At 41.1% G+C, this 26,068-nt stretch overlaps 1 protein-coding gene across 3 annotated transcripts in view; it reads left to right on the top strand.

The window, feature by feature from the left end:
• The window catches only part of Ntm (neurotrimin), a 1,039,122-nt gene that overhangs the window by 890,642 nt on the left and 122,412 nt on the right, over positions 1 to 26,068 (top strand). For all 3 annotated transcript variants that reach the window (XM_042696207.1, XM_042696209.1, XM_042696208.1), the window contains one exon: positions 20,952 to 21,077. In XM_042696207.1, the coding sequence (XP_042552141.1) occupies positions 20,952 to 21,077 (126 nt within the window). The remainder of the gene's footprint in view (positions 1 to 20,951; positions 21,078 to 26,068) is intronic.

The following is a 26,068-nucleotide window of genomic DNA, read 5'->3' on the forward strand; positions in this document are numbered from 1 at the left end:
GAAAGACAAAGCAGCAGGAGCTCCTGGTGACCAGAACTCAAACCACTGAACTGGCTAGGCTTCTCACTCATCACTGGGACCTCCTAGGAGGAGTTGGAATTTTACTTGACTCTCCTTCATTATGATGTTCTGCCCATGAGGATCATAAATTCTAATGAGAATGTGATGAAGCAAATTAGGAAACAGTGCAGGCAAAGTTAAAGGAGTCAGCCAATGGCAGGCACAGCCATGAACAAGCAAGCTTGTCTGTTATACCTTGGCCCAGATCTCTCTAGTGGGAATTCCAACCACTCTCAGGTTTGCTCTTCAGCTACTCCTTCTTATTTTGATGGGAAAGCCAGCCTCCTGGGGAAAGGCACCAAAATGTGTGACAGAGCAGTAAGAGGCATTATTTCCTCAGCCACATCAACACTGTGTTGGATAGTATGCCCTTATATTTGTAGCATTTGTTTATTTAACACCTGGTATATCCTGACCATAGCTATGCACCCATTCTTCATATCTTGTTTGTATTGATTTTTTTAAAAAAAAAACACATTGGTATAAATTGCCTTATTTGATTCTTCTAAAACATGATAAGACAAGGTAGCTGTGATATTTTTCATTTTATAAATGAAGCAATAAGCCCTAAGATATCAAAGTTTCTGCCCCAATATACTCCAGGTAAGGTTGGGACTTCTGTGGTCATACTCTTGGCCCAGTGCTTCCTGCTTTACTGACTGGTACTCCAGGTAAAGTATTCTATGGCTCCTGTACCACTAGAGCTTGTGAAAGCTCCCTGTGGCACTTCCAGGGGGTGCATCTGTGATGACAACAGGTCCTTGAACATTTCCTTTCCTGTGCCTAGAACATCTTACAGAGAGCATTCCAAACATCAGGATCTAATAATCCCCACTGTGTGCATGAAATAACAGGGTCAGACCATTCTGTATGTCCCTACCTTCTGGAAGCTCTTCAGTGAAATATACAACCTTTACAACCTCTTGAGAGTTTTGCCTCTTTTCCACCTTGTTCATTGCAAAGGAAGTCACTCAAATGACAGGACTTTTGTCAAAATAGAAGGAAAGGAAGAAAGGAAGAAAAAGAAAGAAAGAGAAGAGAGGGGGAGGGAGGAAGGGAGAAAGGACGGAAGGGGAAAAAAAGGAAAGAAAAACAAACAAAAACAAAAAAATCCACTATATTTTAGGCTTCAAAGTCCTGAAAAACCAAGATCCAAAGTCTACAAGTATGTCTAGGAAGACCATAGCTACTTTCTTTGACCAACCCTTCCCCCCACCTTTCCCCTTAACCCTGCCCCCTGCATATACTTGATATTTTTCTTAGCTCTTCTGTTTTAGTTAGTGCCAATATAGTGCTCCCTCCCACATATCCCTTTAGGGTGAAATGCCTGCTCAGTACGCCTCAGAAAGGCAGTATATTTTAGGCAGCCTGATAAAAGGCTCTAATAGCCCCAGATTAATGCATTCATTCCTAGCCAATTGAAGTATTCATTACAGTGCTTAGGCTGAGGTTCCTCTCTGACGAATTTGCCCTGGGTAATGAGCCATTCAGCAGCTAGCTACCCTGAATCTCTCCTGACCTGAAGAAAGGGACCATGAGAGGGAGCTGAGCGGACATGGGTGAAGTGCAATACAGGGGAAGAGCTTTGGGTCACCTCCAGATGCCGGCAGTCAGGGAGGATTGCACCATTACATCTGTCTCTGGAGCTAAGACCTAGAATAGGTGGATGTGAAAGGAAGCCTACCTGATGGGGAGAGGTTGAATACTGAAAATTAGAATGCATATGGCATCCTAGGACCATGTAAAGCTAAAGTGAGGTTTAGGACAAGACTGATCAGTGTATGTCTTGGCAATAGAAAGAGAATCCAGATTGGGCAACTAAAAAGAGAGCCATATGTAAGAGACACTTTCAAATAATTTCAATCTGTGCCTTTGATTAACATCTCCAGGCAGACACTTCCAAAGGAGAAAAATGAGACAGACATCACAGAAAGCTGAAAAATATCTAAAGCACTAGCTAGCCCGGGGGTTCTAGGGGGTGTTTTGGGTTTTTTTTTCTTTTTTTACATTCTAGGGTACATTTGCCAGAGTCTGGAGACATGCTTGGTTTCCCCAACTTGTGTGTGTGTGTGAGAGAGAGAGAGAGACAGACAGACAGACAGACAGACAGACAGAAAAAGGGACAGAGACAGAGAGAGAGGCAGAGGGAAGGAGGGAGGGAGAGAGAGAGAGTTACACACACACACACACACACACACACAAGCACAGGAAGGGATAGTGGAAGTTGATGGATAAACACTATAAGGATTCTTCAAAATATCCTACAATGAACAGCACAGGTCCCACACAACAAAGAATCAACCAGCCCAAAATATCAATAGTATTGAGATGGAGACAACCCAAGTAGCCTAAACTCCTCATTATACAGATGAGTGAGCTGAAGCTAGTGATTGGCTCAGTTGCACAGAGCAGGATGGAAGAGCAGAGAAAGACAGAAAGCCTTGTCTTATCTCTCTTGGTGCCCCCAGACCTGCCACACTTGCTTTGGAGTTATTCACCAAACAGTATTTTGAAGAGTGCTATTGTTTCTTTCTCCAAGACTTTAGACTATCCCTTTCCCAGCCTGTATCTCCAGGAGGGAAAATTCCACTGCCTACCTTAATGAACTTATGCCAGTCCCTAACCACTGTAGTCTAGGCAGATCTCTTCTGGGAGTTAGCTTATTATCTTTATTATGCATTTTGGAAGTTGATGGTACTGCTGATAAAAATAGGAATTGTCAGAGGAGTCAGGACCAGGCATTATGAGATGCTGTGTTCGCAGTGTTGTTGCAGGCAGTCCCTGTGAGGGTGAGATCAAGAACCCTGAACACACACATAACTGTATCTCACAATTATTAAATACTGATTCATTTCAGCAAGATACTGTGCCCAATTGAAAATGAAGGCAAGTGCATAAGCTTGTGCTAATCTAATGGGGACCCATGGTCGTGCTATGTTGTCTGTCCCTACTGACCCTGATTCTCAGACTGCCGGTGTAGTTGGAAGCCCACTTCTTAGCTACCATTTAACTCTAGAAAGAAGTACTCAGGAGTTTATATCACGAGTTATAGGAAACGTGGGATGTGCGCAGTAGAGCTTAATAAAATAGAAAGGAAGGCTACATGATGATGAATAGCAATTACAGGGAATTAGATTAGTATCAGTGTCTGGAGTAATCGTAAACATTTTCTGGTGCTGATGGTTGATAGCATTGGGAAGGGGTGGGGAGCGGGGGATGATAGAAAGGAAGAGAGGCCGAAGATAAGAACAAATATGCAAGTCCATGGTGTGTGCTTAATGGAACTGAGATTTATTTTGCTGTGTGTCTTTTTAAGCCTCTAGATAGATCACCAAAAAATACAGCCAGCCAGAAAAGAAATAGCCCAAATGTAATTTAAAGGACAGCTCTTTAACCAATACTTCAGCTTGGAGGCACCTGTCCTATGTTCCTTGAAGATGCCCAGCTCTGGGGAGGTGTATTAAAGTCGCTGATTTATCTTCAGTAGCACAGACCTATTTTTAATTTATTGCCCACTGACAGAGTTTTTGTTTAGCTTTTCTGTGCTACTCAACATAACCTTCTCTGAAAAAGGAGAGCAGCTTGTAGGCCATTGTTTTCTTTGATGTTCTACTGCCTCAGGAAAAAAACAAAAAACAAAAAACTGAACTTGGCCTTCCTTCCCAAAAGCAAGTTGACCCTTTTCCTAGATTCACAACAGATGGCCATTCCTCTAATGGGACATCTGGCTGACCCGGCAAATATGTGTATACATGTACACACACACACACACACACACACACACACATACACACACACACCTGTGTATCAGATGAGCTATATATGGAAACAACAATCATTTAGAATCAATAATTAAATTATGGAATTTGTATTGGAAATGTATCTTTTAACACCATAGAGCCATAACACCATAGAGCCATAGGTAAGATATTGAGGGTGAATCAAACATGTAAATCAATAGTCATTTGTGTGTACTCCTTTTTTTTTTGCCAGTCTTGGGGCTTAAACTCTGAGCCTGGGCACTAAACTTGAGCTCTTTTTCACACAAGGGCTAGCTTGAGCCACAGCTCCACTTCAGGCTTTTTCTCTGATTAATTGGAGATGAGTCTCATAGACTTTCCTGTCTGGGTTGGCTTCAAATCTTACTCCTCAGATTGCAGGCTCCTGAGTAGCTAGGGTTATAGGCATGAGCCACCAGTGCCCAGCTATGCACTAGGTTTTGTAAGTTATATTCTACTATAGGAACCTGCCTTCTCTAGCAGAAGTCAGTGATTGGGACCCATACCAACTATTATTAAGACAGATCATAAAATGCACTTCAGGGTGGCTTGAACAAAAGACTTTGAATAATAAAGAAGATAAGTGAGTTCTTGCTGGGGTGGGGGAGTTCATGTATAAAAGAGAATTTTCCAGCCCCTGCTGAGTGCTAGGCACCATTGTGGGTGGCAGTGTTAGAATGAGGACAGTGTAAGGCTTCCTTCTCTTGGAGGTTACATTCTAATGAGAAGAGAGACAATAAACTCTAAACAAATGAATGAGAGTAATGTGTGCCATGCAAATTAGCTAGAGCAGGGAACTGGGGTAGGGATGGTTATTTTTGAGAGCCTGGTCAGTAAGGGCACTGAGTTGGCAGCATTTGAAATGAGATCTAAATTTAATGAACAACTCATCATATGAAGATCTGGGGTAAGATTGTTTCAGGAAAGGAAATAGAAATCGCTATATCTTGAGGAAGAAACCAGCTTGGCACCTCCAAAGAATAGAAAGTAGATCAGGTAGCTGAGTGAAAACAATTTAAGAGTCCTAGCTATCCTTTGGGGACAGTGATGATGTATGAACTTGGAGAATGAAGGATGAATTCAGAGTTCTGTATTAAGTTCAATCAGATGTCACTGGAAGAAGCTCTTAGAAAGTGATTTTACATTTTATTTTATATTATATTATATAGAACATACTATATTATTTGTTTAGCTTATGTTATTTATTTGTTTATTGCTAGTACTAGAGCGTGAACTCAGGGCCTGAAGCTCTTATTTGGCTTATTTAATGAAGGTTTGCTCTCTATTAACTTGAGCTACACCTCAACTTCTAGCATTTTACTGTTTAATTGGAAATAAGAGTCTCATGGACTTTTCTTACTAGGCTGGTTTTAAATAGTGGTCCTAAAGTCTCGGGCTCCTGAGTAGGTAGGCTTACAAGAATGAGTCACTGGTGTCTGGCTCAGTTTACTTGTTTTGTTTTCTTTCTTTATTTTTTTTTTAATTACTCATGATATGGTTCAAAGACTGGAATATATAAATAGAAACAAGAATGACAGAAACAAAATAGCAATAGGCAAGTAGGCATGAATAGTATGGTAAGAGAATTATGTTGAGTAGAGAAGCATATCTAATCAGTGAGGGTTATTTTTGCAATACAGCCTATAAAAGATAATAATTGGCTGTGGAAAGTGAAGGAAAGACAGAAATTAAGGACAACTCTTGTTTTTGTCCTGCACGATTAGATAGGTGATAGGGTGATTAATTAGGATGGTATATACTAGGGGAGGAGGAATATAGGATTCTGGGACATAGTAAATCTTTATATGATCATTATTGTTCTAAACTCTTCATGTGCACAAACTCATTACATCTTCAGGATTGTCCTGTGGAAAAGGGTTATTATTATATCATCCTTTTTATAGAGGGAAAAAACAACTTAAGTCTTGTTTTTACATAGCTAGGAAATGTGGGATCCAATATTTGGATTTTGGGGAGTAAGGCTCTAAAGAGAGGGGAAGGCCTCGGGAGTGGTCGATATGTGTATTGTGGAAGAAAGTGTCAAGGAAAGAAGAGAACCCATGGTCCATATTGAGCATTTGAAACAGAGAAGCCATGACAAGAAGGGGACGAAGAAACAAGATAGTGTGATAGCACTAAGCCAAAACAGAAAAGAAAGGTCAAGATCAAAGGTGACTGAAATATGAAGTAATAACAAAGATAGGGAATTGACCACTAGGTTGGACAAGATATAGCACCTTGGATTTGACTACATAGAGTTTGGGGTAAGTGATTGTAGCTTGGCACAGTGAACACCTGTTTGTATGCATGTTTCTGACTTTGATTCTTTTGCATATGATAGGTACGATGTGACTGTAGCTCTCATCATAGTTACTTAAAAAGATAATTTTTAGTAGTACACATTTTTCTAGATGTTTAAAGTCAAATAAATATCTCAGAAATACGTCTCTTTATGAATGTTTTTGATACATTGACCTACACACTTAAATGTTGAGGAATGTAACATTATATGATATATATTTTATCACAAGAAAAATTGATATATATATACATACATATATATGTATGTATATATAATATATACCAGATCCAGACTAAAATTTGCCTAATTGGTGCCAGAGCCTGAGAGCTTTTATGATATTGTGAGTAATCTTTAATACAGATAAATTAATTTAGCTTGAATGAGATGAGGGATATTTGGTCAAAAATCACATGAGGGAGCAGCACAAAAGTAATTAGGATAGGCAAGGTCGTACAATGGGTCAAATGAAAGATGTTAAACTTTATTCCCTGCATGGAGGGAGCCAGCAGACTTCCACCTCTTACATCTCTATTCACTCACTCACAATCATTCATTCAGACAATGTTTATTAAAAGTTTAGTGGATGAGAAGATAAGTTCATCCATGACCTAAAGAAAAATGATGTTAGAGATGATGGAGCTGAGGAACTTGAGTCTTGTAAGATGGGAAACAGAAGAAACCTCATGAAGCAAGGCCTGAAGTGGGGAAGATGTTGGGAATGTGTATTACAGCATGGGTGAGGATGTCTGTGGGACTTCTAAGAAATCACTGAGGTCCTTGAGTGATAAAGCCAAGGTCTCTGAATTTTATTCTGCACACAACTATGACTCACAAAACACGAGAGATTACACAGAGTCAGCAGGAAAGGTGGAAGTAGAACATGTAGATCTTTTGGGAGGAGACTGCAAAACAAATAGTAGGATAGAGATTATCAATGTATACACAGGAAACTTACTCCACAGTTAAAAAAATAAATAAATAAGAGCTGGGTACTGGCAGTTCATGCCTGTAATCCTAGCTATTTAGGAGGCTGAGATCTGAGGATCATAGTTTGAAGCCAGCCCAGGAAGGAATGTGCATGAGACGCAAACCAGAATTGGCACTGTGTCTCAAAGTGGTAGAGTGCTAACCTTAAGCAAAAGAGCTCAGGAACAGCATTCAGGCCCTGAGTTCAAGCCTACAACCAAACAGCAAACAAATAAGAGTTAGTTGGACCTAATTTAGATTGAGTCACCATGCCTTTTGGTCTGCCCAGGTAAATGGTTGTTGTTCAGAAATACTCATCTTTGGCAGTTCTCCATCGTAAGGGCAGATGCTGTTAGGAAACCCACACAGCTGCATACCTTATAGCAAAGTGGTCAGATGTGCTGCCAGGCAGGAGAACTCTCTCCTTGAGTGATGCCAGGGACCAGATGGCCTTGTGTCACCAGGCATTGGCATCTTAATGGTCCTGCTTTTACCTGCCGTGAGCCGGTGAGGGAGGAAGAAGAGTTATTGTCAAATTCCCAATCTGCCCTTTTCGATATAAAGTTCACTTGTAATTTTTTTTTAACTTCGCTTGCTAATGCATTTTGTTCTCTGGAGTGTGAGAGCCCCAGCTTCCTGCGTAGCCTTTAATTAGTTTCTGGATGATGACATCTCTACCAAAAAGCAACTGGTGCGTCCCTCCAATCGCAGGGGGAGATAAAAGAATCTAATAAAGACTTTTGGTATTTCTAGGTGATGTGTTTGACATGCTTTGTATTAACAAGAAGTCACACTGAATTTTTTTTTCCCTTTCCCCAACCTCACCCCCTCTCTTTCTCCGGCACTGTGACATTTCACACGGGATTCACAGAGCTGACACTCTCGTGGCGTACATGTAGCTTCACACAGGCTGGCGTCTCTACCCATCTTGTGAAAGGCAAAGAAGCTTCATCCTGATCTGTTATCCAGACATAACCTTTATGAGGGATTTAGTGGCAATAAGGACTCTGGACAGAAAAAAAAACATAAAAGAAAAATAAAACCAGTTGTCAAGTAACTTTGGACCGCAGTGGGACCATCTCTGGGGCTCTAGGATTTGAGGTGAGATAATGAGATGTGTCTCCACTTTTCTGAGACGGTCCCACAGATCCTGGCCATACACATGGGAGTAGAACTTGTTTCATTCTGGCATAAGCAATATCAGTGCTCAAGTGCTGGCAAGAGGCATCAATACCCCTCAGGCCCAAACTCCCTTTTTCTCTGAACTCAGCCTTGCTAGTAGTTGAGCAGAAACAGAAAAAAAGAATTCTTTGAAAATGTTTGTACCCTACTACTGCAGTCAAGGGGTGAGAGAGGGGAGGGACAAGGTGATGAGCTGGTAGGGGTTTCTTCACGACCTTCCTACTGCAGTCAGCATAATTCCCACTGCATACAGCTTTATCGCTTGTACTTGAGTGCCTAACTACCAGTACTTTTAGGCAATTAAGAATTAAAGCGCCAGTGATGGCATCAAGGCAGCCGAGAATGTAAGTGAGCTTGGCACGGTTGGCAGCCAGCAGAGTGACAGGCCAGCAGTGCAGGCTTCTGCAGTGCTGAGAGGGAGAACACCTGGGAACAGAAGCTCAGGGTGGACGTGGTTAGCCCTCACAGATCTTAATGGGGCAGCCTGGCAGAGAGGAAGAATCGGTGGCTAAGCATATCTGAGAATCTGAGCAGGGAGAATCATGGCTAGGAATCCATATGTTTTTTGACTTGTGTTATATCAAGGTATAGAAGCATCAACTTCATTCTCAGATAGTGTTATGGCACAGATTGTTGTAGATAGTACTTCTCTGGGTGCTGGTAGCTCACGCCTGTAATCCTAGCTACTCAGGGGGCTGAGTTCTAAGGATCAAGATTTGAAGTCAGCTTGGGCAAGAAAAGTCCATGACATACTTAATCTCCCGAGTAATCTGCCAAAAATAAAAAATAAAAGCCAGATGTGGAGCTGTGGCTGAAGTGAAAAGAGTACCTGCCTTGAGCCTGAAAAGCTAAACAAGAGTGGGAGGCCGCCCTCAGTTCAATCCTTAGTAGTTGTACAAGTGGGAGGCCCTGCATTCAAGCCTCATCAACAGTATAAAAATCAAGAGATACTTCTTCTTGAGGACTATTTCTGAACATAAGCAAGAGCATCCAAAGGGATGATTTACCTAACATCTTTCCAAAGTTGAAGAAAAATATCCCTTGTGGAAAATGAAGTAATGAACAGGAATTGCAACATACAGTTCCTTCTTGACTGCTTCTGAACTACTGGAGATGGCCCCACAGGTTTTTCTAAGCTTTTTTTTCTAAGTTTTTTCCCTGGTTCTATCATAATCTTTTGGATCTAGGACCAAAAAAAAAATATTTTGAGGGGAGGAGCAGCTGAGGGAATCTGAGATATAACATGGGGTCTCCATTCTGTGGCCAACCTGAACTGGTCACTGGGTTTTATCAACCTCAGCTGCATGGTTACTTTGCCAGGAGAGAGCCATAGTTAGACGCTAGATTCCAAGACAGCAAAGAAACAGCTTAAAGAGTCACTGCAGTGACATTTCAAAGATGACTCCTGATGAGAATGAATTAGAAGCAGAAGGGATCAGAAATGTCTTGCCAGGTCCTATCTCTCAGATGGATGTGATAAATCCAAGCAGGTCAAAGCCATGTTGCTACGTTGCTAGGGAGTGAAGAAACTCTGGTCAGCAAATCAGGGTTGGATTTTTACAGCACATGGTTAAGTTGTTTACCACTAATTGATTGAACTCCCCATTATCTCAATCAGAATCACATTATTTTGTGGAGTGATTAGTAGTTCACTAAGTGCTTTCAATTATACCTACATATTTTATTTGATCTCCAAAACCCTGCAGGAAGAGCTAAGGTCTGACATTGGCCATGTTCTGTTTCAGTGGCTTTGAGCACATCATTAGCTATTTAGAGCTTCAGCATTCTGGATTAAACACAAAGTGTTTAGTCTTCACTCAGTGTTCAACAAATATTAGTACTCTTTCATGAGAACTAATTAGAAAGTATCATTTCCAGGTTGTTTTTTCTTAACATTTTTTGTCATCTTTCCCCTCCTAGCCCCCCTCCCCTCCAAGTTGCAAAGCTCATTTCCAACATAGAGACTGGTGAGTACAATTGCAGGATTGGTTCACCTTTTGTTCCAATGTTTCTGTGATTCCCCTTCCCTTTGCCAAATCAGATAAACATATACATGACAAAGAGTACAGAAGTCAAAAACAGTGACTAAAGGGGATAAACCAAAGGGGGGGGGAGGGGCAGGGGGCGGGGCAGGGGGCGGGGGGGGGGGGGGGGGGAGAGAAGGGCAAGGAGGGGAACAAAAGGGAAAATAACTGAGTGCAAACAGTACAAACTCTTGTTTTCATTTCTTGGAAAGTGTAATAAAATTTTGGAGGACTTCTGATGGGGATAAATGTTGGTTATAGGCTTTTAGTACCACCTGGTTACAGAATCTACACTGTGACTGGCTACTTTGGACTACTTATGTCATGTTTCCACGCTTCAGTCTCCTTCCTGCACAGAGAGGAAATGTCTGAGGGTTACTAGAAAGGAGAATTTGCAAGGAGGCAACATATGTCCAGCAAAGTGCTAGGTAAAGAAGGTGCATGGTGTTCCTCCCTTTCCCACTCTATCTCTCCTCCCTTCATGAACTGCTCTTTAAAGAGCTTCTGTGTTTGGGGCTGGTGGTGGCAGGCAAGGAAACCAGTCAATATGCACTTAACCCAAAGCCAGCACTATTGTTCTGGTGGAGGGAACACAGCCAGTTCTGTCTGGGTGGCAAGCCCATATCATGATTAGCAATGCTGCTTCTGGGGTTCTTACATGAAACAATTGATGAACAGACACTTCTTAGCAATTTCCTAGTTGGTGCCCAATATAATGGAGCGCTTATGGTTACAGGTAGGTGCTGTGAAATTCAATTTACACTAATATGCCCAGAAGCAGAGAAGCATGGAGTGATGAATGAATGGTGTTTACTTTATTTTTCTATGTCTCCATCAGGAATGGCTAAAGTGGGTCAGGGAGCAGAGCTCATAAAAACTTCCTTCCACATTGCAGTTGATCCTAGAAGTAACATATTCCAAACTTCAGAATACTTTCATGATGGAGAAAAGAGGGGGGGGGAGGGAGAGAGAGAAAGAATGAGATGTAACAAATGACAAAAGTGTTCTGGAGAAAGAAATAACAGTGTGCCTTAGGTTATATCATTAAGGAGCTTGCCCATATTTTCAAGCTCTTATTTGGGATTCTGAATATCTATTGTCTAGCCTTTCTCTCATTGATAAAGAAGGCATCAAAGGCTTTGCTGGCAGGCAAACAGATCCTGCTGCTGATGTCAGGCTGGCTCTTGTGTCTCACTTACAGATGGCAGCGAGTTCTGAAACACCAATACATTGAAATGCGGTTAGCATCTGCCAATGGGCACAGGAATGGTAGTCAAGCCAGTTTATAAACCCAAACAACTCACTGCCATGCCCAAAGTACTCATTTCTCTTTCTATTGGTCTCTAGAAATACATATTTTAGCAACACTAATAATGTTTAACATGTGGTATGTCCATTTTTATCTGATTCCTAAAATATCTACTTTGAGGAGATAAGAAAGATATTAATATAATAAATTTAAGAGATAGTCAAATGAGTTTTGTAAATTTATACAGCTAGTTAATTTGGGGGTCTAGGCTTAAAACCTAGTCTTCCGACATAAAGCTTGGAGCTCTTTCAACCAAAAATGAACTCACAGATCCCATGATATTGGAATGTACCTTGTATCTACAAGTACTTATAGGGAAGAAAATAAGGTTACAAAGGAAAGGAGAGAGGCAGGGAAAAATCTTTTGAGTGAAAATAAAACAAATACCTCAGTTAGTGGATATATTGACGGAGTAAATTGATGACTTCCGATCATTATGTAGACACAGCTTTGGTGCCAGAAGCACCAGTCATAGGGGTCCTCAGATCAAGTGCACCTGAGGTCCTCAGCTCTCTGGTTCAAGCACCCGGAAGGAAGAAGGAGAACAAGATGCTTCAGATATCCTGAGGATAGAATAAAGAGAAGGGGGAAGGATGTATGCAAATATATGCAAATCCAAAGGAAGACACCAATGAAACCTCCATCCACTCTTGTGGTAGAGAGTGACACTATTCAATAGCAATGAGGAAGGTCCTTCTTGCTAAAGCTCTTTTAGGGTTGCAGATATTCTCATGGAGGTATGAATGCAACCATACCTGCATGTGGCGAATGCATTCCACAAGCCACAAGGAATACTGGATTGGGTCTGCAAAGTCCTGGGACTGAATACACGGTTAAACAGAGTTAACCTCACTCATAACCTCAACCCTCATTGATTGCTTCTCTTAAGCAGCTCAACCAGATTCCAACTCATCTTTAATTTCTCGATTTGTCAGCAGGAATAACAATATAGTAAGGTCAAGTTCATATAAGTCTATCCAACATTGAATTCAAGCTTTCTGTAAGGTGAATAAGGCATGACCCATTTTCAACATGGGTATACATCCACAAACATGTAAGAATTTTTGAGTCTTCTTATTTATTTATTTATTGTTATTTATTCATTTCCCCTATAAGAATTTGCACAACTTGCTAGCTCAATTGGTGTTCTACCACTCAAGCCATACCTTCACCTTATTTATTTATTTGTCTATCTACTTATTTATTATTTCTGTGCCAGTACTGGAGCTTGAACTCAGGGCCTGGGCATTGTCCCTTAGCTAATTTTTCTCTATCAGTTGAACCACAGCTCCACTTTCAGCATTTTAGTAGTTAACTGGAGATAAGTCTCATGGACTTTCCTGTCAGGCCTGGCTTCTAACTTTTATCATGAGATCTCAGCCTCCTGAGTAGCTAGCATTATAGAGAGGAGACAACATCTTATTTATTTTTATGTGCACATTCATGATACCAATCAAGTCTGTTATTTCTTCACCCATATAATCCCTTTCTTAAAAAAATAAAACAACATAAAACACTACAATTTTCAGTCCTAGTCCTTGAAAACATCCCTTTGCCCCTTGGAGTATCAATAGCTCCATCTATAAAATGTGGGAAATAATTAGGGTGAAGAATGCATTCCCACCTACCTGGAGAGAAGTCCTGTGTCTGGGGAAACCCTCAATACCAAATAAATCTGGACAGTTGGTTACTTTAGTAATAATATCTCTCTGTGCTGTTGATTCAGGAGAAAATAAATAAAGGTTACATGTATTTGTGTTATGTTCTATAGCAACTACTTAATAAATAGTAATTATCATTATTATTTTATACCCTGAAAGCCCTTGAGAACTGTTTTAACACCTTGAAGAAATGCAGTCTTTTCTGTTTATTCACATTTCTATCCACACTTGCAAAAACACAGACATTCATTAAAAAATATTTGTGCAACACAACATTGTCCAGAAATGATTGTATGTACCCAATTGTTCAATGACCAGGACTATTTAGTGGAGCTTGTCTTTTAAATAGAAATGGCCAGGCTTGAAGATATAGCTCAATGATACAGCATGCTTAGTAAGCTGTAGGCACTGAGCTCCACCTTCAGAACTACAAAATAATAAGAAAAGAAGTAGGAGGATGAGCAAGAAGAAGAAGAGGAGGAGGAGTAAGGAGAAGGAGAAGAATGAAAACCATCACCAAACAAAAGAAGATGAATACCCAACAACAGTTAGTTTAACTTAGAAAAGATGGTCAAGGCAGACTAAACCATGTGAAAAGCAAGGGAAATCTGTAAGATGCCATGGATGAAGGAAGAACTTGATGTATTTTAGAGGGAAAGGCAGCTGGTAGAGTGAGAAAAAATGTAAGGTAACCAGGGTGAGTATTGGAGGGATCCATTTCATGGAAGGCCTTCAAGGCCAAGGGAGGAATTTGCTGGTGACTGACTCATATCATAGAAGAAGAAAAAAAAAAAAAACAAGAGCATTTTTCCCTAGCCTGAATCCATCCCTAGACATCCCTATCTAGAGTACCCATTCTGCATCAAGCTGGAAAATAACAGGGCTTCTCTGTGCATAAAGTTTGGGAACCAGATTTGTCTTTTCAGTTTTTCTGGACAAAGGTCCCTGGGCCTTATAGGTGATATAGCCTTAGTATGAACACTGGTTGTGAGTAGAGTTGGGCATCTCAGATCTTCACCACCAAGCAGAAGAGAAATTACACCCACCACCATGGAAGCCACTGGGGAGATATATCTGCATGAATCCTGCAGAGTTACCAGTCCAGGCAGCTTATATGCATTTGCAGCTTCACAGGACAAAGCAATGCTTAATAAAGCATCTTAATTTAGATTTAATAAGTTATCTACTGTGTGTTAAAAAAACAGCAGATTTCTATTTATTAATGCCATAATTATGAAAACTCAACACCTGGGCAGTAGAAGCTAAACCAAGAGGAGAAAACTTATTAGGAATACCGTTTTAATAATTCTTATTTAATTATTTACACATTTGAACTAATAACCAGCCATAGCCAGATTAAACCTTAACATCATGTATTAAATGTGGAATTTTATCCACAGAATAGCTCATTTGGCTTTTGTTTCCACCTTACCCCCAACTATATCATAAGTACTTCTTGGTTTATTCTGTTTCTATAACTGGTATGTTTTCTAGACTTAGACCTTAGATGCCAGAAGACACGAAATCACAGGTGTGGTAAAGAAAAAAAAAGAATGATGATCTTAGAAGATTTATTCTGTGGCTTCAGCCCTCACCAAAGTCAGCAGTTTTCTTAGCTTGGATCCTGCCCCAAATCTTTGATCACAGAACTCTTAGCTACTACCAGGGTATTTCCACACAAATGTCCCTGGTCAGCTTCCCATGATGTTTAAACCAGACTTTATCAAACTAATGTTCTCCATGAAAGTAGTTCTCTCTCCCTCATCCAGGGGTCTGTCTGACCATGTGGTGCTCTTGTCTGACTCAATGTCTTTTCTCCCCATTCCAGATCATTCTTAAGAACCCACACAGTTTCCTTGGCATTGCTCTCACATCTACCCTTCTCTTTCCACCTTTACCCAGCCAACAGTTAAAATCCAGGCTTTGAACATTGCTCACAAAGATAGATTTCTTTGACTTCCATTTCTCCCTGTTTCACTCTCTCTGACACATGGTTAACAGATTCTTCTTCTTAAAATAAATTTCAGGAAAAAAATATGGCATTTCCTTTAAAAACTTTCAAATACTTGCCATAACCTGTAGGAGAGAGTGAAAAATCAGAAACTTCACTCTTCAGTCTGTTCCACAGTCTGGTTGTACTTTACTTCATCGATCTTATATTCCATTTTCATTGATTCTCATAAAATTGATTGACTGTCTATTCTGTGATGACACTGCACATGCGCATTTGCCAACCACATACAATATTAAAACTCATCTATTGAGTAGTACACATTGCCAGGAACTGCTCTCAGTGCATTTCTAAAACTTTCTTCTTAAATCCTTACATAAACATCTTGAACTCCACAATTCTGTAAGATGCATTAACTACATTTTGCATATGAGGAAGAGAGACATAGAGGATGAAGTCAGGAGGTTAAAGATACCTAATCCTGAACCTAGTAAGGACCAGGACAGCAAGCTCTCCTTGCCATTGTCACTGAGAATATGTAGAATTTGTCTCCTTCCACCTGGTGGGTTTCCTCTTCCCCATCTGTGCCCATGGGGGGTGGTCTACATGAAAATGCTTCTCTTTTTTTTTTTTTTTTTTGTCGGTCATGGGGCTTGAACTCTGGGCCTGGGCGCTGTCCCTCAGCTCTTCAGCTCAAGGCGAGCGCTCTACCACTTGAGCTACAGCGCCACTTCCGGTTTTGTGGTGGTTTATTGGAGATAGGAGTCTCACGGTCTCTCCTGCCCGGGCTGGCTTTGAACCACGATCCTCAGATCTCAGCCTCCTGAGTAGCTAGGATTACAGGCGTGAGCCACCAGCGCCCGGCTGCTTCTCTTTTTTTATACATGGCTTTCCCTCATTTGCTGATATCCAAAATAGGTCCTTGTATGAGGTAAGGCATCACTGTCATACCCACGTACTGTGGTCTTCCCTCCTACTAGCTCATGGAGCTTCAAATTCTGATCAGTCATTTCAAATTCTATCACACACAATTTTCTGAGACATTTCTGATTTACTATTCAATTCTCTAGAATACTGCTATGAATGGTTTGCCCAAACATTAAGTTCATGGAAGGCTGTGTAAACTAGTGTATTTCTACATGTCACTCCTATACCTAGCACACAATTGTGTATACAGTATGAATTTACAAAATGTTTGTTGAGTGACATTTTACCTAGGCTCTAGATTAGGCTTCTTTCATTAATGATTGTACTTAGCTATAAAATGTCATCAATGGTACTTTCCTTCTATTTTTTGTTATAATGTCTTTTCTTCTCCCATCTGCAAATTTGATTATATTTTATTTTCCCCTAAGGCCTAATACAGTCACCATTTTTCCAAGAAAACTCCCATGACATCTATTTCCAGGCAGGCTTAGGTGTCTAACCTTTGTGTTCCTCCAACATCGAATTCATCCAACTATGTCACAGTGTATTAAAGGTTAGACTTCTGTATCTGCTTCTATATCTCTGGGCAGAGAAATCTTTAAGGGCAAGGATTGTGTATTTACTTAGTTTCTGTTAATGCTGGTACATGAAAAATGAGCTATGAATAAAAGTTTGATGTAGTTATCCTGTCTCAGCCTTCTTCCCTGTCCTTCCAAGATGTCAATTTAGTTTTAAAAACTATGATAATATTTCTAGAAATTTGCTAGAACTCCTAGGAAGTAGTACTTCCAATCCTGTAACATTTTATGCCTGATTTTGATTTAGCTCTGAGGCTTGGGATTGTCTTTCTAGCCATGCCACCTCAGATCATTACCATGAACACCTTCTCTTTCAAGTTTACCCAGGGACAGATTGCTTTCTTCAATCTCTTAAGCAGCTTCACAAAGATGGCACTTGCTACCAACATCTACTTTGTGAGTTGGGTGCTTTCCAATTGCTGGTGGGATGGGGGAGACCATTCTAGATGATTTTTCAAAGCATGAGGTGTGATCATCTCACTTAATATACTGACTGCTGACAGCGTTGGCCCAGACCTCCTTCCATCTTGCTTGGGGACTGTCCATTGTCCTCCAGTGTATGATTAGCAGATTAGCTATCATGTAAGAAGCCAGGAAAATGAACTCGCAGGAAGCCCTTCCAAAGCGAGAGTAATTCATTACCCGGACTGATTTCCACTTAAAATGTACTTTAAGCACACTTCCAACCACAAACCCTAAATCACCCTGTGCTCACAAAGTCCATCATTTTTTATTTTATTGCATGGTGTTGGCGTGACATAATCCCTTACAGAGCATCTCAGAGTGCTTTGCAGATCGATAAATTACTTACCTGTGCAGCAGAAGCAGTGTCTACAAGGCCAACCCAGGCCCTGCAGGCAAGCTTCCCTCCAAGGAAGCAAGTAAGGCTGTGTGGGATCTGCTGAGGAGCAGGAGAAAGGACCACACATATGTCTGGGTTGCGGGAAGAGTTCATGAGAAGGAAATGCTCCAGTTAAGGCTCTATGAATAAAATACATCAAAGGCTCTATTTCTGCAAGATCAGTTTAAACGATTAGAGAATTAAGAGAATTTAGAATGTGTATCTGTCAGGAAGTCAGCAAATCAAACACTTAGTCATTAACTCATCAATTACTTTTCTGTCCTGGAAGGCCTAATCTAGCTTTTAAATGATGCAACCATAAATTGTGGTGTTGTGTTTAAAAATTCCAAAGTATAGAACCGGGTGTCTTTCTCGAACCCTTGGTATATACACTGCCAGTTATTTCTAACTCATTTTGGTTTGAATGCTCAGGTGTGTGTGTGTGTGTGTGTGTGTGTGTGTGTGTGTGGGTGTGTGTGCACGCGCGCGAGTGCATACCCCTTTATCTGAAGCTCAGTGTAGGCTTCAGTCTAAAAATGATTAATTGGTGCTTGCTCTATGCACCCTGTTTAGGACAGCTGAAAGTTAAATGATGAGGAAGGCTCTTAGCATAGTTAGATAATTTATAGCACAGAAAGAAAGGCTAGAGAAATGTAACATATGCATACTTCAAACGCATAAAAGAGAAACTACAATGCTATGGGATCCCCAGGGAGGAGAGGTATCAACTTTGTGAGGGATGGGGAAAGCCATATGGAAGGAGTGGTAATTCAGGGAGGCCTTGGGCAACTGTAATAGGTATAGGCAGAGAAAATCTGAGCACTCACATTAGCAATGAAGACCTGGATAAGGAGGCAAAGAATAGCACATGCCTGTGAACTTGAGTGCTCCCATTTGGGTGTGGCGTGTGGGATAAAAAGAAAATGTTACCGAAGGAGGGACAGGGAGGAAGGCTGAAGCAGGATAAATACATCATACTTTTATTCATGGCTGGTATGATACAACACGAGGGAGTCAGTAATGGAGCAGAGCTTTTCTCCTCTAAGACAGATATTGAGATTTGAGATTTGCAGAGCAGTCTGATTATTAAGGACTCGATCACTCTGGTCATGGAACAAAGAATAAAGTCCTAGCATAGTCTCCTGAGTTTCTCTGCAAAGCAGATTGCATTTTGTACTAGAAAACACATGGGCCCTGGAATTGCATAGAGTGGTGGCCCAGGAATAGTTATTCAAGTGAAAAATGTAGCATGAAGAAACGTAAGAGTGCTGGACGGGGAAGTCATTTAATTTTCCAAGAACTTTGTCAAATCCAGTGTTGGTAGGGCTGAAATACAACATGCTAATGATCATCCCATAAGGCTGTTGGGAAGATGGAGCAGGTTGGAAAGGTAGTTCCCTTGGACAACCATTGTAATTCAATCCTGTAAACATTTGTAGAAGGTAATTTGAGGAAGCATGCTCAGGCCACCAGAAAGCTTGTGGTCTAGCAGATGAGAGAAGCAAGCAAATAGCCATAGTCTGTGGGGTAAGTGTCTACACTTGGAGTTTATGGGATCCACAAATGACATTCTCACTTTATCCACATGATATAAACCATTTGACAGATTAAACAAATGAGCAGCCACATGCAAGACCCAATATCCCATTGGCTAGTAGTAAAGGTGGTACTGCAGAGTGAACTCAGGTGTGGGACAACAATAATCTTTTATGCTGGATCCTGGTGAGAGACAGGTGTACACATACAGTCGCTCATGTGAGATTCTGTTTCTGTTTAACAAGCAGAGGATAATGCACCGCAGGCATGTCGGCTTGCAAGAGACAAGCTAAAGACCATAAATGTCCTGCCTCCAACTCCATCCATCATGAGAAGCATTTCCTTTGGACAAATAACTCAGAGTTCAACAAAATAATTATTGCTTGTGGTTCACACCTGTAATCCTAGCTACTCAGGAGGCTGAGATTTGAGGATCATGGTTTGAAGTCAGTACAGAGTCTGAGACTCTTATCTCCAATAAATCACAGAAACGCCTGGAAGTTGAACTATAGTGCAAGTAGTAGAGAGCTGGAATTGAGAAAAAAAGAGCCTAGGAACTTCCCCCAGGCTGAGAGTTCAAGCCTCAGGACCTAAAAAAATAAGAATAAAAACAAGCTGGCACATGTACTGTAGGGTGGAGGGGAATAAATTGAAGTAAAAGGTGGTGACAGACAAATGGAGAGGGTGACAGACAAATGGAGAGAGGAAGTGTGGGTGAATGCAGTCATAATATTCACTGTATAAATGTAAAAATGGAACTAGGTAAATTGACAGGATGGGTAGAGTTGAGAAAGATAGGGGGAATGATAAAAGGAGTGATTTTGATCAAGATGTTTTATACTCATATTCACATGTTGAATTGAAACATCTTTGTACAACATTTTAAGGACTTTTTTCCCCCTCCCGCCTCCACAATGCATTTTCCTTTTTGTAAAAGAGAGAAATATAGACTGAGAGATACACAATACTGAGAGAGAGAGAACAGAGACAGAGGAGATGGGGGAAGAGAGAGAGACAGGAGGGAGAGAGAGAGAGAGGGAGAGAGAGAGAGAGAGAGAGAGAGAGAGAGAGAGAGAGAGAGAGAGAGAGAGAGAGAGAGAGAGAGAGAGAGAGAGAGAGAGAGAGAGAGAGAGAGAGAGAGAGAGAATGTGAAAAAAGGCTGACAGTTTATTTTCAATTCCCTGTCATGGATCAGGTATATGTGTTCCAGAAACACAGGCAAAGAAGTAGGACTAAATTTGAGTTGTTAAAGAGGTCAAGGGTAAAGGGGTAGTAAAGTTCACCACAAAGAAAGTGACATTTGTCTTGGGCCTGAAAGAAAAACAGGGAGATTTCAGGAAGGATGTAAGCAGCAAGGCTGTAATGATCTCCATGGATGATGCTGGGAAAGTGTGTGAGCAGAGTTAGATTGCTGGAGCTGGTACTAAGAACCTAGGCTGATGCTTGATTCTGAGTAGCAGTGTGCCCTGCTCAAGAACTGCATTATATAAAGCCATCTCTGTACACAGTAAGAAGAATGACTCGTGGACAGATGTTGGTGGATGGGTGAGAGTAGAGACAGGAAGAAGGCATAGTTAGAACAATGCGTGCAGAACTACAGTAGAATGTAGTCCCGCTTAGACATTTGACTTAGGACTAAAGCCCAGTCAAGAGGAAACTAAATTCTACGTAATTTTTCATATTTAAGGTCCTTTCTCTAATGTCTCACTATTTACAGTGGTAGTCCATGCATTTCAGACTTTAGGCAATTCTATCAGGTACTTTTCTAAGACCACAAAGAAATGAGTCAGCAGTATTCATATTTTTCTTCTACCTATTTTTTTTTATCTCCACAGTATCTCCCAAAATTGTAGAGATCTCTTCAGATATCTCCATTAACGAAGGGAACAATATCAGCCTCACCTGCATAGCCACAGGTAGACCAGAGCCGACAGTTACCTGGAGACACATTTCTCCCAAAGGTAAGAAGTTTGCTGCATCGGGTCAACAGAGGCAAGGGGAGACTTGTTGTCCAGAAGGATGACACCTGACACCTCACTCCCAGGGCTTCTACATTTCTGGTGGTCTGATAATGTTATACCCGTGAGTCTACAGATAATTTTCATGTCCTCTGTAAGTCCACAACATCTTCAAAGGTTTCAGAAATCGTATCTGAGTATCTCTCCTGTGGAAATTAATTCTAGTTGTCTCTGGTGAAATGGTGGTTAAAATGTTCTGAGTGAACTTCCCTTGTCATACTTGATGGTGGAAGGAGGTGCTTTGGTGGACTGTACAGCTGGTTGTTTTTGAGGATACCAAACATAAACACACAATGATGGATAAGAGCTGTAAATGGCCATGCTCCTAAAAGGAAATTTCCTAGTCTGTGCCTCTTCAGCATTGCCAAAAACCTGGTCATTAGTTGTTTTTGTGGTCTATCTGTTGCTTCTCTCTGAGTGATCCTCGAAAACAAATATAACTTAATGGGTGGCTAAATTGCAAAATTTATTTTGTCTTAATGTTCAGATGTTATGCAGACCAGACTGAGCATTTTGCGCATTCATGGAATGAGTATTAAAACCTTCAGAATTTAAGACAAGATGTCATTTATCATTAAGCTAACTCTCATTTGGGATCAAAGTACAATAATGTTATTTCATTTGTTCTTAAATACTTATTGAATATTGCAAGAGTTCAGGCTGTTTTAGGCACTGTGGGATTTAGCAATATTCCAAAACTGACAAATTTATATTCTTAAGAATTCACATTGTCATGAGACAGATGACCAAAAAATAAAAGAATAAGTCCAGAATGTAATAGGTTGAGACACTGGAACAGTATAAATGGACAAAAGAACAAGAGGTTTGGTCAAGGAATGCCTCTGGATATGGAAAGGAAAGGAATGTAGAGAAGTCCTTAGCTCTGTTTCTTATTATTGTGTAGTTATATATGTATTTATGCATTTACATGCTTAGATGAAGGAAGGTGTATATATGGCTGGGCAAGGTAACTTTAAGGGCTCCAAAAGGTGTTGCAAGTTGGGTAGCCACAAGTGACTCAGAGAAGGCAAGTTTTGTAAATGTGATGTCATCTAGTGGTACAGATCCATTTCTCTGCCGGGTAAAGAACTAAAGAGTTAGAGACATAGTGAAATGTAGTAAAGCGGCAAGTAAAGTACAGGCCATTTTTTGAGCCACAAATCCCTTATTTCTTCCAGGAGGGCAGTTGTTACAGTTCAGGGAGCTCCTCCCCTATCTCCTCCCCTGATTGACCTGTCCTTCTCTGGAGTTGTGCTGATTGCTTGGTAGCTTGTATACTTGCTGCCAAACTCTTTTGATTGTCTCCCCAGTGTTGGGCATAATTATGGAAGTAAATCTGATTGTTCATACCCAATTGGTATGAGGTAGTATCTCGCAACTAACAGGATTTTGATCAGGAACCCAGAACAATATGGGAAAAATAAGCCCCATTTTGAGCAGGGGCCTGAGGCACTATGGCAACAAGAAGCACCATGATGAGCCACATACTGTCTGCCATGTGTTATGTCCACCATTCTCTAGCCCTTAGGACCATTCTTACATGCCTGCATCTGCAGAGATGAAGCAGTGCCTTTCTATCCATGGTCAAGCCTGTGCATTTAGGCTGTTCCCAGAAGGGCTGCGATCTTGTGCTTAGCAGGTATCTGATTTCCCATAAGGCAGTCCTACAAGGGGCTGAAACTAGGACTGTTCATCTCAGCTTGTGGTTCATTGGTGGCATAACACTTGCATTCCTGAAGGTGGCACTCATGGCCATTACACTTGAACATTTAGAAAACCTCTGTCCCACCACAATGGTCTCCACACAATGAGGTTCTTCTCTTCAAAAGTGACAGTACTGAAGGATCAATGGGTTCAACAAGACAAATCTTAGGTTGTATTTGTCTCAAATTCCAAGGGGCTTTCCTATGCCATTGTTCTTGTGCCTCTGCCAATCCCTCCATTTGAAATGACCTTGTGAGTGGACTGAGAGGAGGCCTTAGCTCTGCATGAGGTCATTAATGATGGAGGATGGACTTGGGACATCCGAATGGACAGATTTTTTTTAAAGCAATGATGCACACTGTGCATCATGGCTTAGTGTTGATGAGTTCCCAGTGCTACTGTGTGCTAGGGTGGCCTGTGCCTTTTGAATCTTTTGAATCTACAAAACATGTATCATCTGAGTACACTTTCTTCTCCTCATGCCAAGAGGCTGTCTCCAGTTTGATGTCTTTTCTCAGTCTCACCTCTGACCAGTCAGTTCTTTGTCTTCGTCTTGATATCCTTCCCATTTCTCCTCCAGGCATTGAGATTTCTTTTGTTTTATACCTATCATTTTCTGTATCTTTGTTAGTTCTTTCCTTTTCTCTCACAAGCTCCTATTTTTTTCTGCCTTAGTTTCTTTTTTTTCATCTTGTCCCTCCTTTTCTCTTTGTCTCTCTGTCTCTGTCTCTTTCCCTTATAGTAACACATAGTTATTCCCCCTCTACTGTCAAACCTCTTCTCTGCATCTTTCTGGTACTCATGCTGCTGTGTCCTGGAGGCCTTTGTTCCCCCCTTTGTGGCCATCAAGCTGACTCACTTCCAAAGGAGATTTTTACCTGAGCCCTGGCCAGATGCTGCCATTTCACTGAGGTTTTAGCTGCTATGGAAACAGAAGATAGATCAAGAGGAAAGGAGAAAGCTGATGAGAATCTACCTGTGGATTTGAGTAATTTAGATGAACAGCTTTGTCCAGATCCTGTGCCCAGATTAGCCATCCTAGATTCAAACTGATGAGACATGCCAAGACTCAGCTAATCACCCTGGGACTCACTGGGGTGCTAGGCTCCTGGTGACTGATTGTTTTTAGATCAGAGATGCCATTGGGTGGCTGCCAAATCTAAACTGAAGCTAAGATCCTTAGCAGTCAAAGTTTTCATCTGTGCTGGCTAAATGCTTCCAAGAGAGCACTTATTTTAAATAAACTAGGACTGGCTTGGAGTACCAAAGGGAGAGAGCTACTGACATTCTATTGTCCTGGTCCATGGAGGCAGGTTATGTTTTAATCCAGATAATTCTCTCTCTCTCTCTGTCTCTCTGTCTCTGTCTCTCTGTCTCTCTCTCTCTTTTTCACACACACACACACACACACACACACACACACACACACACACACACACACACAGTTCCTAAATGAATGCCTGATCAGGGCACTTTAGATGACCCTAATGATTTCATCACAATTTCTCACTCTAGGCTGATCTGTTTGTTCTGTAGTTTTCTGAAAAATCCTGGTTTCATCCATCATAAGTTACAGAGTGCTGCATGCAATAAGCGTATAACCTCTTTTGAATGAGTATTTCCAACCTTGGCCACTTTCTTGTGTGTAAAAGGGGTTCTGAAATGTTAACCATTCTTTCAGGGGGACTCATGCATTTTGATGGAGGAAATCCTGGGAATAAATGGCTAGTGGGAAAGCAGGTCAAGAGGGTTTACCAGGCCTTTGTACCAGATGAAAGAAATGTGGCTTATTCACAGGCAGGATGGAGAAGAAGGGGGGATCTCTCAAGCTGTCTTTTGGCCCCAGCCATTGATTGTTCAAAGAAGTTTTCTATATGTTATTCCTGGGATGATGTTATTTTTGTTCCTCCCATTAAATTTATCACTCTTAACATGTAAAAAGAAAGTGCACTAGCTATAAGATTCTTAACTCAGCTGGGCACCAGTGGCTCATGCATGGAATCCTAGCTATCAGGAGACAGGTCTGAAGATGACAATTGGAAGCAGGCATGGAGAGGAAAAAGTCATGAGAATCTTACCCCTGTTTCAGCACCAAAAAACTGGAAGTGGAGCTTTGGCTCAAATGGTAGCATACTAGCCTTGAGCAAAACAGTTCAGGGACAGTACCGAGGCCTTGAGTTCAAATCCCAGGACCTGCTTGTATATGTGTGTGCTCACACACACATTCTTATCTCTCCTCTGTAACACCTGCCTGGGGTATGCAGATGTTTTTCACACCTGTGTGGACCTTGGTTTTTTCAGGAGGAAAAGCACTCATCTTCCTGTTCTTAAAAGTAAGAACATTTCTGTCTATGTGAGAGTGACTGGCAATAGCCCAGGTCTCTGTAGGTGTCAGCATATGGCTCCAGGTTCATGCACATGGTGCGGCAGCCATATTTACCTCCTTCTGACAGGTCTCCCACTCTGTGCCGTATCTGCTATAGAATGTACTTTAAGCACTGCCCTAGGTTTCTCATCTGCAATATGATATCTTTAATGCTGTCTTACATAAATAGAAATATGATCTCTTTCATCATGCTCTAAGTGATACAATGCTGACATCAGTCTTCACAGGAAAAAAATGTTCTCAAAGCCATTGGTTTCTAGTTTCTATTGGAATACAAGAACTTCAGGGACCAGGCTAATGGTCCTGTGAGCCTATCATAAAGATCAGGTGAAGCAATGAGTCCAGCTACCAACTTGTGACTTTCTCTACACCTGTGGAATAAGGGATTATCAATGGATATAATAATGGAGCTCTCTTCGCCTATTCCCACTCAAAAACATACTGATAGTAATATCCTTATCTACACTACCTAAGGAATACTTCATATAAAGTCAATAGGATTCAGGAAGTCTCCGTGAGCTATTCACTGAGATGCCATGAGTTTCTGCTCATTTTCTTCCTCTATTGTTCTTTGACATCAGGTTGGTGTCTCACTTGTCCGGGAGTCTTCATCTTATAACACAGTGCTGGCACCAAGAGAGCATGCAGAGAGAATTGTTGACTCAGTGAATCAGCACTGACATTTGCCAATGCCCCAATGGGACTTTTCTTCTTTCCCAGCATTAAGATATCATCCTGATCCTCATGGACTTCTCCTTCAATTTCATGTTTGCGGTGGGGACCTGGTATGTCTCCTGCTGGAGAGATTCCAGCACATTTCCCCTGATCTTTGTGGGATCATCAG

Source organism: Dipodomys spectabilis, unplaced genomic scaffold, assembly GCF_019054845.1.
Source record: "Dipodomys spectabilis isolate Male_0828 unplaced genomic scaffold, ASM1905484v1 ptg000201l, whole genome shotgun sequence".
NCBI lineage: Eukaryota > Metazoa > Chordata > Mammalia > Rodentia > Heteromyidae > Dipodomys > Dipodomys spectabilis.